Raw genomic sequence first — 12,622 nt, 5'->3', positions numbered from 1 at the left:
ACCCAGCCTCCACCGCACCGCATTACGTCTCATCCACCACCAGATCCGGACCCGTGTCCCCTGGGTTGAGACGCACGTCGAGAAAGTCTGTCTCATGCTTTCTCCTTATTGGTGCAAGTCTCTCTTCCTTTCTCGTTCTCGTCCAAAACGCAAGGAGCTAACGGTCGGACGGCTTGAGCGGACCGGTCACCTGACCGGTCCGAAGTCGTTCTCTTGAATTTGGAGAATGCAGGTGGTTAGTTGCTGGAAGGCGCACCTTCTGGATCGAGATCGAGATGGGTTTGGAGCACGTAATTATTGCGATGTGGATTCCAAGCTTGGGAACATCGTGTTGTACCGTTGTACAAGATGCTTTAGATTGGCTCATGAGGACGGGCCACAGGCTGACTGCAGTGCACGCCAGCTGGCTTGGACGATCTAGAAGGTGGTCATTCGAGTTGTTGTTTTTCAAGATTCAGCACAGTCGTTTTCCGTTGTTTTCAATTAATCATCAAGATTTTGCTCCTGTCTAGATCTTTGCAGTTTCTTGATGAAAATGCCATTTTTCCGCATTATTCTATAGAGCCTACCTTCTTATGGTTGTCCTCACTCTTTCACGGTTGCACATGATAAAATCGAAGATGTCGTCTGCGATGTTGTTCCTATTTTAGGTAGTCTCAATTTTTTGGTATGCGTACCAAGCCCCCTGTATCTACCATATCCGCTTCACCATCTCATATCGACTGATCTTCCCAAAATCTTGGCTCTTTTCAGCTTTCTCCTTCCCGATTTTCTCTTTCTCCCTCATCTTCTTCAACGTCTCGGGATCATCGTCATAGAACCAACGCTTCTTATCTTCATCCACCTCAGTCATTCCCCAAATTCCCAATCTTTTGCCTTCCGCGGTATAGTTTTGATGCTCGCGCTTTTTCATAGTTCGGTACCGATTTCGAGCGAACTTAAGGAGGAGCATACCGAGAACCAGTTTGCAAGCAAGGAGTACAAAGAAGGCTCCCAAGAAGAAAATGAACATTGTGAGCGCGGCTATAATATCGTCTGCGCTAGGAAGATACCAAGGATTCGTGGCTAGGGGATCTGGAATTCCGAAAGTCGAGCGGCCGAGAGCTCGTCGTATGATATTGTCGAAGTGCTCTAGAGCAGCAGTTGTTGCTGGGGATGTGGTCGCTGATTCGACTGATAGCGCTGTTGCGGTCGATGCAACTGGTGATGGGAGGTGTGTAGCAAGAAACATGTGGTATGTTTGCATGGAAGACCTGATGAAGAGACATGATAAGGGAATGACGGGCAGACCCAGGCGTTTGATCAGGTTTTGGTTGATGAATGCCTAGCATATGTAAGTAAGATTTAGCTTCACAGATTTGAATAACTCACATTCGTGTAATAGTCCTTTGCCAGAACGTCAAGGTACCGCTGATAGACTGCTGGCTTGACATTGTTGAACTTGCTGATGTATGAATGTTTGATCCAATCCACCAACATCTCACTACCAAGAACGAGGAGAAAAGGAGCCAGAACTTCACCTGACCAGCTGGGCAGGACGATGAAACTGCTGGGAAGGATGGTGTCATCTGCCGCAGCATCTCCATATCCAACTTCAACAATATTCCGAAGTGCGATAATTATCAACATCAGCCAGAGTTGAAATCGTTCAACTATATCAGCACAGGTAAGTTGGAAAAGATTGTCCTTCTCGATCTTTTTAAACACTGTCGACTTCACCTCAACAAATTGATTGGAGATGAGCAGGGTCAGAAGTGCGTTTGAGTATGAATTAACGGCAACATTCAGAGCGATAACCTGGTAAAATAGTGCTGTGGCGTGAGTGACATTATAGATGAGTGCCAAAACGAACATGCCCAGAGGTCGTAAAATTTTGCTTCTTCCATATGAATCGCGCTGCAGAGTCTCATTGGAAAATAAACACTCGAGAATATCTTGTCCAAGAGCTGCTAGAAGTTTGTCACAAACCTGCTCCAGTAAGAAGGGGTTCAATCCATGTAGTAGTAATGTAAGAACATACCTCAAGAGCATTGAAAATAACATAAAGTTTGATCGCCGACTGACCCCGAATGCTATGATACATCCGGCTTGCATCTAGCTTCATCAAGATGAAGCAGCTGACAATGATCACTGCACCTTGTAAGAGATCGGCTTTATGATATGATGAGAGCGACGATGGCTGGGACTTCTGTCGTCGATGTCTCCGTCCCCAGCCTTGTCGTGATTTGCGTTCCACTTCAGCCCGGAGATTTTCTGATGTAAAGGTTTGGGATCCGATATCAGGCCTTCTCCCCGATTGTGACTGGTATGATGCAGTCGTGGAAACTGGAGGCCTGCTCGCTCTGGATACGCTCCTGGAGCGATCCACTGAGCTTGTGCTTCCTCGTCTACCACGCTGTCGGTGCCAAAAACGTCCAGAGCCATGGTAAATAAAGCCAGCGATGAACCTGGCCTCTTTTGCTATAACGTGGCCCCACCATTGAATTAAGATAGCCGCAGCTTTGAAAAATCGGAGTGGTAAGATGGTGAACGTATAGAGCCATGCATCCAAACATGCCATTGAGCCGAAGTAGAGAACTTGCTCTAATTGAGGTGGCAGCAATAAGAAATTTAAAAGGCGTTCAAATTTGACTTTTGATGATTCATACTCAACATGTCCACCGGAAGAAATGTACAATTGAGAAGGCACAGTTGACGAGAGTTCCAGTTGCAAGTAGGTCGGAATAGACATAGGTGGAAGAGGTATCGGCGAAGGAGGATCTGCTGCAGGTTTTCCGCCATGTAGCTTCGCTGATAACACCTCAAGATCTAGGGGTTCTGGTCGCAGTCCCGACTGATGGGACTTTCTTTTCGGCGACAGCTGATTTTGGGCCTTGGTGAGTGACAGCGTATTTTTGCTTGACGTGGGCGGGGTTGATACTGCCCTAGATGAGTATCCAGGACGCCTTGTGACTAAATTTGATGCTGTCTCGGCTCTGGCACGACTTTTATCGCGAGTCTCAGCGGGAATGCCCATTGGTTCTGGAGCGCTAATCTTTCTGTGCCTTCCATTTTGGCCTTCAACGTCCGAATGCGGACCATCAGACATTGAGCTTCTCCGATCAACGACTGGCGACGGGGCAAGTGAAGGTTGCGCGGAGACTGTCATCCGGGTAGGTGACAATATCGGTAAAGAACCGGAAGCTGAGGTTAACTCCTCAATCTCGGCAGCTGATAGCTTCAAAACTTCGCCATTGGATTTATTCACTGAGAGCTTTCGCGGCTTCCTAATCCTCTCCTCGGTGGTCCCATCCACCTCGACGATTGTAGATCGCACATCGTCGACATTGCTCCTATTCACCGACGGTTTTCTCGGTTTCCTGACCTCTTCCGGAATATCATGAAGCTCATGGGCCGGTAGCGTTTTTGATATCGGAAGGGGCGAAGCGATGGCAGATTCATCGTCATCTAAGGGTGCTGAGAGAATGGCCTTTTCAAATGATCCAGAGTACTTTCGAGCATGGGGAAGAATACCAGTGTATTCCACTGACGAGGAGTCCGTTACCACCAGAGACGGTGACAAGCTTCGAGGCGACGGCGACGGCGATCTCGATGGTGACGGCGAAGGAAGATGCGTCACTTCCTGGACTGCCAGAGTATATCCTGGGGCGGACTTTGAATCTTGACCCACGTCATGTGATGGGGTTTGTTCTCCTGAGGTGTCACTGCATTCCGGCAATATGCCCTGCTCCCGTGAGCTCGAGCTCACAACTGAGACCATCACTAGGATTCATGTCAATTAGTCATGTACGTTTGCGCATCAGCTGTCGTCGTCAGGCACTGCTCGACGGTGGTGCTGTGTGTCAAGGTCAAGATGGTCGGAATTCTGAAGGAGGTCACCAAGGTCAAGGTTCCTGCCACGTTCGCTTCATCCAGGTTAGCGTGCCAAGCTCTCGTCTCCACCTCCAACTCCATCTCCATCCATCCCGTCTGCACGTCAACCTTACCTTACCTAAGCATTCCATTGTCGCTTAAAATCCATCACGTCCTCAACAACAATCCCTTTCGCTGTCTGTAGCACAGCTAAGTAGGCGTACTTTTTCATGCCGTCACACACATCTCGATGTGAAAATATGCACTGCACAGTATCATATCAAGACCCTGCACTGCACCATGGAGTCTTCCGCTCCCCCTGTAAGGTAACCAGTTGCGCACGAGCTGCAACGCAATGGATATTTCCTGTGTACCAATCATTCTATTCCTCGTATCCCAATTCTTGTTCTACGTCTGCTTTGATTTTGGGTTGATTGGCAAAGTGAAAGAAAGCAAACGGAAGGTTTCCCAGGAATGTATCACCCGAAAGGTCTTCTTCCTGGGCCACAAAGACGCTTTGACTGCATTACTAGAGCTAGGATATGAGGGCATGCCAATCCACTTCTATGTTAACATGCAGGCGCTTTGCTTGACACTGTTGACGTGCCAAGACACGGCCACAGCCCGTCATCTTTCAACTCCTGACGCACAGAAGAAATCGCGTGCATTCTTCACATTGAAACTATTGATTGATTGCGCGTCACAATATTGATTGGATTGGAGGTTTGTTTCGTAGGAAAGGCATTCAGCAGTAGCATTCCCCGGCTTCCGCTCGAGGATACCGCTGGAGGGTGCATCCATCATATTCTCTGCCGAGAGCTCGGTTGAATGAAAGATCATCCAAAATCAGATATTGAAGTGGTCTTCTTTGGCAATTCCACAGATTAATTCTCCATCAAGTCCGTCGTAGAGAATACAGTGATCATAATCTACCTTCAATTCCACCTCCATATAGCGTCAAGATCTAGCTTTTTCATCATGTCCGACACGTTGTCCCCAACACCGAGGAAGGTGGAGGCTCATCCTTACAATGGTATGTGTAGCAGCACGAGCTAAAGATAACATGCTTACTTTTGAACCTGTAGGCTTTGAACGGGAGTATGCTCTTCCTGCACTGCCACTTTGACATGAAGCAAACTGCTAATTGCGTGGCAGAGGAGTGCCCAAAGGCAAATATGCCGAGAAATCGTATGTCGGGACATATTGTGTTACACCACTCGATGTTTCTTGTTTTGGGCGCTTGTCGAAGGACTACGAAAAAATCGGACTCTTATTACTTTCCGATTCAGACGGTACCTGCCACGACAGTATGATGTTGGCAGATCAATTTGCACAGGTAGATCTCTTGTATCTCTGCATGTATTTATTTCAAACTGACAACCACTAGGCAGGAATTAAAAGCCGTGTTTGCGGCTACACTGGAGTAATTGGTCCTCCATGAGCAGTCAACATGAGTAATGAATGAGTGTGAATCTACGACCTACGAGCTGACGAATTGATAGAAGCAAGGCACATAACGCACTCTGAAGAAAAAGCCGAAAAAATTATCGACGATGCCATCAAAGATATAGCAGGGCCCAGGTATGGAGCCAAGCATGTTCTGAGGCATCTCGCCAACCCAGACAGGGAAGACTGTATCATGGTGGCGGGATTCATTGCCTCCCCTGAAGGTGCACCAATTTGCACCCTTGATGCATTCTCGGGTGTCAAGAGGCCACTAAGCATAGCCTGGGCAGAAGACCCCGAGAGTAAGACTAATGCCATCGAACGAGAGAAAATTCGAGCAGCTATGGACACATGGACGGGACCCTATCAAATTAACCTCTACAGCCATATTAGAGATGGGTTTGCTATAAGACGTGATGTTACAAGGAAGATGGAGATATTCGCAAAGAGACAGGCCTTTGTTCAAGCTCTATAATGGTTCAACTTCTATCTCTTCGAGGACAGTGTGGGCAAGTAGCACCCAGAGAATTTTCTTGCGTTGGGAAACAAAATTGTTTATAGAAGCGCCGTAAATTGAAAATAGATTCCATAGAGGTGTCCTCCTTGTGAAGTTCTTGACCTTTACATGTCGTGAGTCTCGTGACTGCACCCGGCAACTTCAGATCGACCCCTAAATATATCCTCGGCTGACAGCCGCCTATTCCTAGCTAGCATCCATCCAGACAGTTCTGCAAGCTCCTCATCGCTAATGTTGTGCTTTGTATTACACTTTAAGATATGGAACGTCAAAAATAATTGATACTTTGCAAGCGAAGAGCGAATCAAAAACAACAAAACAGATAGATTGAAAAGGCGGTTTTTGAAATAGCAAGCAGTCCCGTAACCTTCATTCATCGTCATCTGAAATCAGGTTAATCGCATCATCCATACTGGTGCCAATTTCACCATCACTGGTGCGAGTTGCGTCTGAATTTCGGCCTGGAAGCTTCGTGTGCTCCATCCAAGAGTCCAAGAACCCTTTGGCAAGACTTCGTCCAAGAGGAATCGGAACGGCATTCCCGATGCCTCTAATAGCATCTCCTACTGTCCAATTTTCCAGGTCGAAAACATAGCTATCTGGAAAGCCTTGAACGCGAGCATATTCTCTGACAGATTCAATACGATACTGAGTCGGATGAATCACCTGCCATGTCAGTAATCGTCTTGTAACCAGAAGTGACGTGCATCTTACTTTGCCATATCTTCCAAGAATCCCCATTACAGTCATGCAGGTGTTCTGTATACCCAATAGATCCAATCTGGAACAAGAGTTCTCCTGTGGAGCTTTTCGGGAGATTCGAAGGTCAGCAGGGAGGTCCTTGTAGCTCGCTCCAGGCCAAAGAGGTATACTACAGACTCTTTCTGTATTAAGAGCATGCAATTTAGCCGTGACATGGTTCTTCACAGTGTTCTTCGATGTATTTCCTTCCCTTAATTTTCGTTGGTACTCTGTCAGTGGTCCCAAGGAGTAAGATTGGTCGTTTCTTCCAACAAAGGGTTGTTCCATCTCAAAAGGATCATAAAGCGTGATTCTTTTCCATCGTTCACGTTCTTGCTGTTCGTCAGATCTAGTCTTCTTGACTACTGTGTGAGGGTTTTTCCAATCAAATGCTGGAAGGTCTAACAAGGCATCTCCTAGTGTTACGACCTTGTGTGGTGCTGAGCGACGTTGCCGGTGCCAGTAAAAATCCCAGGTTCCCAGCTTTCTTTGGGACTCGAAAAGCGGACTGTTTGCACGAGACTTGTAAACATGCTCTGGTTGAGGGTATTATGGGAGTCGGTAACCAGGTAGCGTAGCCCAGATGAAAACCCGTGGTCGAGATTGCGGCGTACCGTGCTCCTCAGCATTTAAAATAGCACATTGAACTTGGTAGACCATTGATGTGTAGGTTCGGAATATCATCCTAAGGATATTTAGCTCCGCTACAAAAATTGAAAAAGAATTTCCATACTTGATAGTCCCATGTTTGATTTCAACCTCAGTGCTAGACCCAGAATTTTCAGATTCTTGAGGTACAACAAGCTACACCTACAATCAGTAACTGAAATTATGGATCCGTAAATGGTGCTCACATCGTGCCTAATCAGTCCCACGACATTTTCTATCAGGCTATACTTTGGCTGGTAGAAGTTGACGTATGCTAGAAACAACGCGACTAGACCGTTTCTAGGTTCCGCCACACGCTTGTGAGAGTTTGCTCCGCTGAAGCCGGGACAAGGGGGTCCTAGATTTACTTAGAATGAGGCAACCAAGGGTAGAGGACCATACGAACCGCCCTTGATAAAGTCGACTTCACCCCTGCGTGGTAAATCTGGTATCAGGTTTCCACGTCTGTCATAAATTGCATCAAGCTCTTCGCCTTGGTCCCGTCGGATAGCACGACTCAATAGTAAACTGGCATCGGCCTGATGAACGGTCGTGTCAGGTTGATTAGACGTCATTGTATGGCATGCAGCCTAGAATCCTTGATCAGCTATACTGCGGTGCCTAGGTGAAAGGGGACAACATGGCATACTTCATCAATTTCAACCGCGTTAGTCATTCCGCAGATGCCTTGAAAGCCAATTGTGAGGCCACCTATTCCGTTGAACAGCTCCTAGGCCAGTTAGTACACTGTCGGGACATGGATATTCTCTGGCTTACTAGTGTTTGAGGCTTGGGTCCTTGTTTTTCAAAGTCCTGCACTATCTTCATTCTAGAAGAAAGCTCAAGCTTGCTTTGAGTAGAATAAGTCATTTCGTCACGATCGAGAGGGCATAAGTCTCGCAATCGAATAGAGGATCTCGGATTGACATGCGGAGAAAGGCGATCTTCCACCCAAAATGTATTATTCTGGTTCTTATAATTGTCCAGATTATCAATATGGTCTCGATGGAAAACAAAGCACTTTCCGTCTAAATCAGCGGCGTTGATACGGAAAGTTGATCCAGTGGCGAAGAGTCGGCGAGAGTCTCTGACCTTATGCTTGCCGCCCGACTCAATCTCTTCATAAAAAGACGGAAGTAAATCATCGTATCTTTGGTAGGAAGCGATACGGAGAGTAATTCTTCTCTCTAAGTTTTCGTCTAGCTCTTGAGACTTTGCTTGGGAATTGTAAGCCGATATCATGCCTCGTGGCAGATAAATCTTTGTGACTTGGCCGATTGCGTATACTTCTTTCTGTCCATCGACGACATAAACGAAGTCGTAGAGCCGATATGTTGTGCCTTGGAAAATGAAGGCCTGGATTGTAGGCCGACCTTTACGACAAGTAATAGTGCCAAGAATTTGAGTTTTCTCACTTGCTGTCTTCTCTGTCTTTTCAAAACAGCATTCGCAGAAGCTCAGCTGTTCCTGGCCAGTTCTGGTCCTAGGTTGGGATGCCGCTACATGGGTGAAGCTTCTTGATTCTGGATGCCAATATTGCCGGTAAAAATAATTTCCCTCATCGTTGAAGCTGGTTTCTACACTTTCCATGTCGTATTCTGTTGAACGTTGAACGAGTTCCACAGATATCTTCTTGATAATGCATCCCAGGGGATTGTCATCGCAGCTTTGGAAAAGAAAAAGCTCGCGCGAGCTCGCAGTTTGCCCAAGTAAAGTTCGCGAGCCGTGCTCGAACCATCGTAAATGCGCTAGCTTTTCATCGTGCTTACCATTGTTAGCTGAATTTAACATCTTTCGCGGTAAAAGCCGAAACTTACCTCGTCCTGGAATATATAGATTATCTGAGCAAACCACGGATCCCCAGTGCTCCCAGTCTCTGTATCATCATCAAGCCCTGCTCGCTTTTCAGGTACATCTAAGCCTGTACTTCCCATCAGCAGCTGCACGTAAAACAATTTCATAGATATTACCTTGCGAAGCAACCATGACGTACTCCCCAGGAGCGTATCGTACCCCATCGATGTCTGCAGAAGCAAAGTATCTTCGATCAAGCTTCCGATCATGTTGAATGAGGCTATTCAGCTTGACTTCACTAATAGAAGCACTAGTATGTTTCTCGGCCTGAATACGTAATTCTTGTAGCTCATCCTCTAAGCCTTTTGCTTGGCCGCCAAAGACTCGAGAGCGAGTAGTGGGTACTTCTTCTATACTATCTGGATAATACTTCTTCCACTACAAATGTATCAGGTCAGCAAGACGTCTTTGCAGTTGAGAGAAAATAGCTTACATGGTTAGCGATCAGAGGCGTGACCCAAATCTTCGACTGAGAACCAAGGGTCTGTTTCTCATGGGTATATTCTGAATAGTGGCGTTTAATTCTTACTGCTGGTGTTGATGGCCAGTAATCAGGGGAAATATCTCGCAATTCCTCGTTGTCCACAGGAACCTCGTAATCGGACTCATCTCCAAAGTCCGGGGCGGTGCTGAAGCCGCGCTGGCACAATGTTCGTCGGATCTTGATATCCTTGTCAAGTATCGATCCATCTGCAATCTCTTCGTTGTCTTCACTGCAGCTAATTTGCAAAAGGTGAAGTTGCTCAGGATCTTGGCGAAGAGATCCTTTCTTTCGGACTAGAGTTTGAGATGATGGTAAAACGGTATCGCGAGTTGCAGGACGTGGTGGCTCATCGTCTTCATCACTTTCCGTATCTACCGGAAACCCGCAGACTCTTCTAGTCGTCGATGCAGTGAGAGTAGGAGAATGGTTAGTCGTGGTGGAGTGAAAATGGGTCCGGTTTCTTTTGCTAAGGAAAGCAGGAGGGAGGATCTCGTCATCAGAGTCTTCAATTGGAACCCGGCGCTTTGTATTCGTTGTACTGGTTTGATAAGATGATGTTGCTGGTATTGGAGATCGAACCCTCTCCTCATTTAAATCTACGCTTGCTGCGATGTTGGAGCGTGATTTGTCTAAGTCATCGCTCTGTGAAGTTGAGGACCTCCTCGAACCTCCTTGAATCTCGATGCTCGGTATAGGCTTTGCTGACCCTATGAGACCAGAATAGCTATTATCATAACTTTCAGGTGAAGTTGGGGAGCTGAGTGGTGGCGTGGGTAGAGATGGCTCGAAACATGCGGCAGGTATGATAAACTCTCCAGGTTTTCTGACCAATGCAATCACCTTCAGCTGAGCCTCCTTGATATCAAACTTGACTGAGCACAAGATTTCATAAAATATTTCTAATACACACCAAAATTAGCCAAGTCATTTCTACATATCTGAATCGTGAACTGACCAGGAGTCATTTTGGGATCTTCAATGTATGCATGCGGAAATCTCTTCACGAATTCTTCTGCCTGAAGCCTCTCCATAAGTTGGCTACGATCCAGCCTCGGCCCACTCATCTTGAAGATAAAGGAGGTATAATGAGTTTACGAAGCATAATCTGAGATGAATTAGAGGCTTTTGAACTAGTCTGACGTCAGCGGAAGTGCTTCAAACCAGCTTTGTTGGCGTGGAACAGAAATAGCAATGCGACTGTGGCTTACCAAAAGATCGAGCGGTACTGAAAATGTGATTGAAGCTATCAAAGCAATAGGAACACTCAAAAGTGATCTTCTGGGGGGAGGTGCCTCCAGAAAGATCTTGAATAGAGCGAACTCGAGATCGACTCAGAGTCAGAGGACTGAGGCTGTAACCTGTTTGTACTGAAGAAATAATTTGAGGTAGAGTCTAAGCTCGCCTGAAGAAGATCTAGGTACTCTATTAATAATCGATCAAAGATATAGAGCAGAAGCACGTGTGAGGTTGATAGTAACGAGAAGGTATAGGTTGAGAGGTTGCAGTTTAGAAGAAAAAGATGTGGGAGGAAAGAGGCAAGGATTTTTTTCAATGCTAGCAAGTTCATTCACTTCATAAATCTTGAATTCACTTGTATGAATAAAGTGCATGAGGAAGGAGCGTCTAACGTAGGTAATATAGTGGTGTGCAGGTGAAGTAAACAATAGCTAAGCGAGGCGGGCGTGAAGTGAAAAGTAGGCTACGAAATATCTTGGCGGCCTTATTGAGGAACATCTTGGAACAACAACAAAATTTGAAAGTTTGCGGATCTTGAACTGAACGTAGTGTCAGATTGTCCTGGGAAAGATACAGTAGCTTCCATCATTAGGTGGTCACCGAAGGCAGCGTTGAAGTAGGAAATTGACACGTTACTACTGTGTAACCCAGTCAATGGTCTCCTACCACACAGCAAAAGCCTGATTCGATCTGACCAAAAATGATACGGGGTACTCTGAGAAATCCCTGATCTCTCAGTAAAAAAGCTTGGCATCACAAGATCAAAGCCTCTTCTAGCATTGGAACGAACCACATCGTATCTTACACACATCTGGCACCCTCGGTCAGTCAAGTCCAGCGAGCGATATGACGGAGACACCGTACCAAAGCCCTTCGTACTCTGCGATTAGGTTGCTGAAAGCGACAACCTCTCTCTATCTCTATCAAAGCCACAGAGCACAGAATACAAGAAATACCCACCTTGCTATCAAATTCTAAGGATCCTATACACGAGAAATGCTATGCCTGTTTGATTTCAAAACGCAGCTTTCCTCGGCTTGGCTTAACGCAAGGACTGGGAATGCTGCACTTTTCCCCTGGGGGTAAAAATGGTTTGATGTCAAGTGCGGTTTCAAAAATTTTGATGATGATGTTATGTTGGATGAGGCTATTACAAGGCAGTGATACTGATAAGCTTCCAAGCCTTAAAAATGATCAGCAGGGTCTCAACGAAGGATCGAAGTACCTCGCAAAGGCTCGTCTGACCTATGTCGGGAAACGTTGCCTCGGATGTTCCTTGAAAGACTGCGTCAAACGATGGCGAAAATCTCTCAGTGTAAGGAAGTAGGGATGTCGACGACGACCGCCACGGCGGGAATGCGACAGCGGACCAAGGTTCAGGCTGGGGACGCAGCCCCAGATAGCATGGGAGGGCAAAATATAGAGTTCCCTATCAAGCTGGTAACGATGACTATCTCCCCAAAATGGTGGAACCGGGCAGTCAGGTAGCTAAACTATTTCAGATTCTCTTATTCGCAATCTGGCTTGAGCTGGATGATAGCTATAAGCATACCAAAGAAGGAACCCAATTCTCCGTTTACAAAGAACAAAAGTCACGACTAGCTGGCAGAACTTACTTGGAAAATACCATGTCTCTTCGTCAATGCCCAACCCTGAAGAGCAATCTTCCATGTTCACAAGTCTAATGCTACATATAGCTCTATAATTGAAGCCCGTAGGCTATACAGCACGCTATGATCCATTCCTGCTGCACCGATTTGATTTTCAATCAAATTTTTGCCACAGCCACGAGTAAAGCAAGTAAAAAACTCCATGTTCTATCAATCCTGGCTGTTTGCGCCTCG

At 46.3% G+C, this 12,622-nt stretch overlaps 5 protein-coding genes across 5 annotated transcripts; 2 read left to right on the top strand and 3 right to left on the bottom strand.

The window, feature by feature from the left end:
- Nucleotides 1-691: 691 nt before the first annotated feature.
- On the bottom strand, nt 692-3,760 carry ONS95_005539 (uncharacterized protein; the record flags this gene model as incomplete). The annotated part of the gene is made up of 3 exons (XM_058498950.1): nt 692-1,324; nt 1,372-1,968; nt 2,021-3,760. 3 exons carry the CDS (start codon nt 3,758-3,760, stop codon nt 692-694), a joined length of 2,970 nt encoding a protein of 989 aa, XP_058351217.1.
- A 447-nt stretch (nt 3,761-4,207) lies between these two features.
- On the top strand, nt 4,208-4,564 carry ONS95_005538 (uncharacterized protein; the record flags this gene model as incomplete). The annotated part of the gene is made up of 1 exon (XM_058498949.1): nt 4,208-4,564. The coding sequence occupies one exon, from the start codon at nt 4,208-4,210 to the stop codon at nt 4,562-4,564; it is 357 nt and encodes a 118-aa protein (XP_058351216.1).
- A 171-nt stretch (nt 4,565-4,735) lies between these two features.
- ONS95_005537 (uncharacterized protein) lies at nt 4,736-5,870 on the top strand. Its single transcript, XM_058498948.1, has 3 exons — nt 4,736-5,188; nt 5,240-5,306; nt 5,355-5,870. Exons 2-3 carry the CDS (start codon nt 5,303-5,305, stop codon nt 5,771-5,773), a joined length of 423 nt encoding a protein of 140 aa, XP_058351215.1. The 5' UTR covers nt 4,736-5,188; nt 5,240-5,302; the 3' UTR covers nt 5,774-5,870.
- A 314-nt stretch (nt 5,871-6,184) lies between these two features.
- Nucleotides 6,185-6,844, bottom strand: ONS95_005536 (uncharacterized protein; the record flags this gene model as incomplete). Its single annotated transcript, XM_058498947.1, has 2 exons — nt 6,185-6,481; nt 6,530-6,844. The coding sequence occupies 2 exons, from the start codon at nt 6,842-6,844 to the stop codon at nt 6,185-6,187; spliced, it is 612 nt and encodes a 203-aa protein (XP_058351214.1).
- Nucleotides 6,845-7,105: 261 nt separating this feature from the next.
- On the bottom strand, nt 7,106-10,606 carry ONS95_005535 (uncharacterized protein; the record flags this gene model as incomplete). Its single annotated transcript, XM_058498946.1, has 10 exons — nt 7,106-7,241; nt 7,290-7,360; nt 7,411-7,562; nt 7,611-7,794; nt 7,854-7,934; nt 7,982-8,968; nt 9,022-9,125; nt 9,175-9,436; nt 9,492-10,441; nt 10,498-10,606. The coding sequence occupies 10 exons, from the start codon at nt 10,604-10,606 to the stop codon at nt 7,106-7,108; spliced, it is 3,036 nt and encodes a 1,011-aa protein (XP_058351213.1).
- Nucleotides 10,607-12,622: the final 2,016 nt, after the last annotated feature.

The sequence above is a fragment of the Cadophora gregata genome (genome assembly GCF_030347475.1).
Source record: "Cadophora gregata isolate MNR1 chromosome Unknown scaffold_16, whole genome shotgun sequence".
NCBI lineage: Eukaryota > Fungi > Ascomycota > Leotiomycetes > Helotiales > Ploettnerulaceae > Cadophora > Cadophora gregata.
This window is presented reverse-complemented; position numbering and strand designations above follow the sequence as displayed.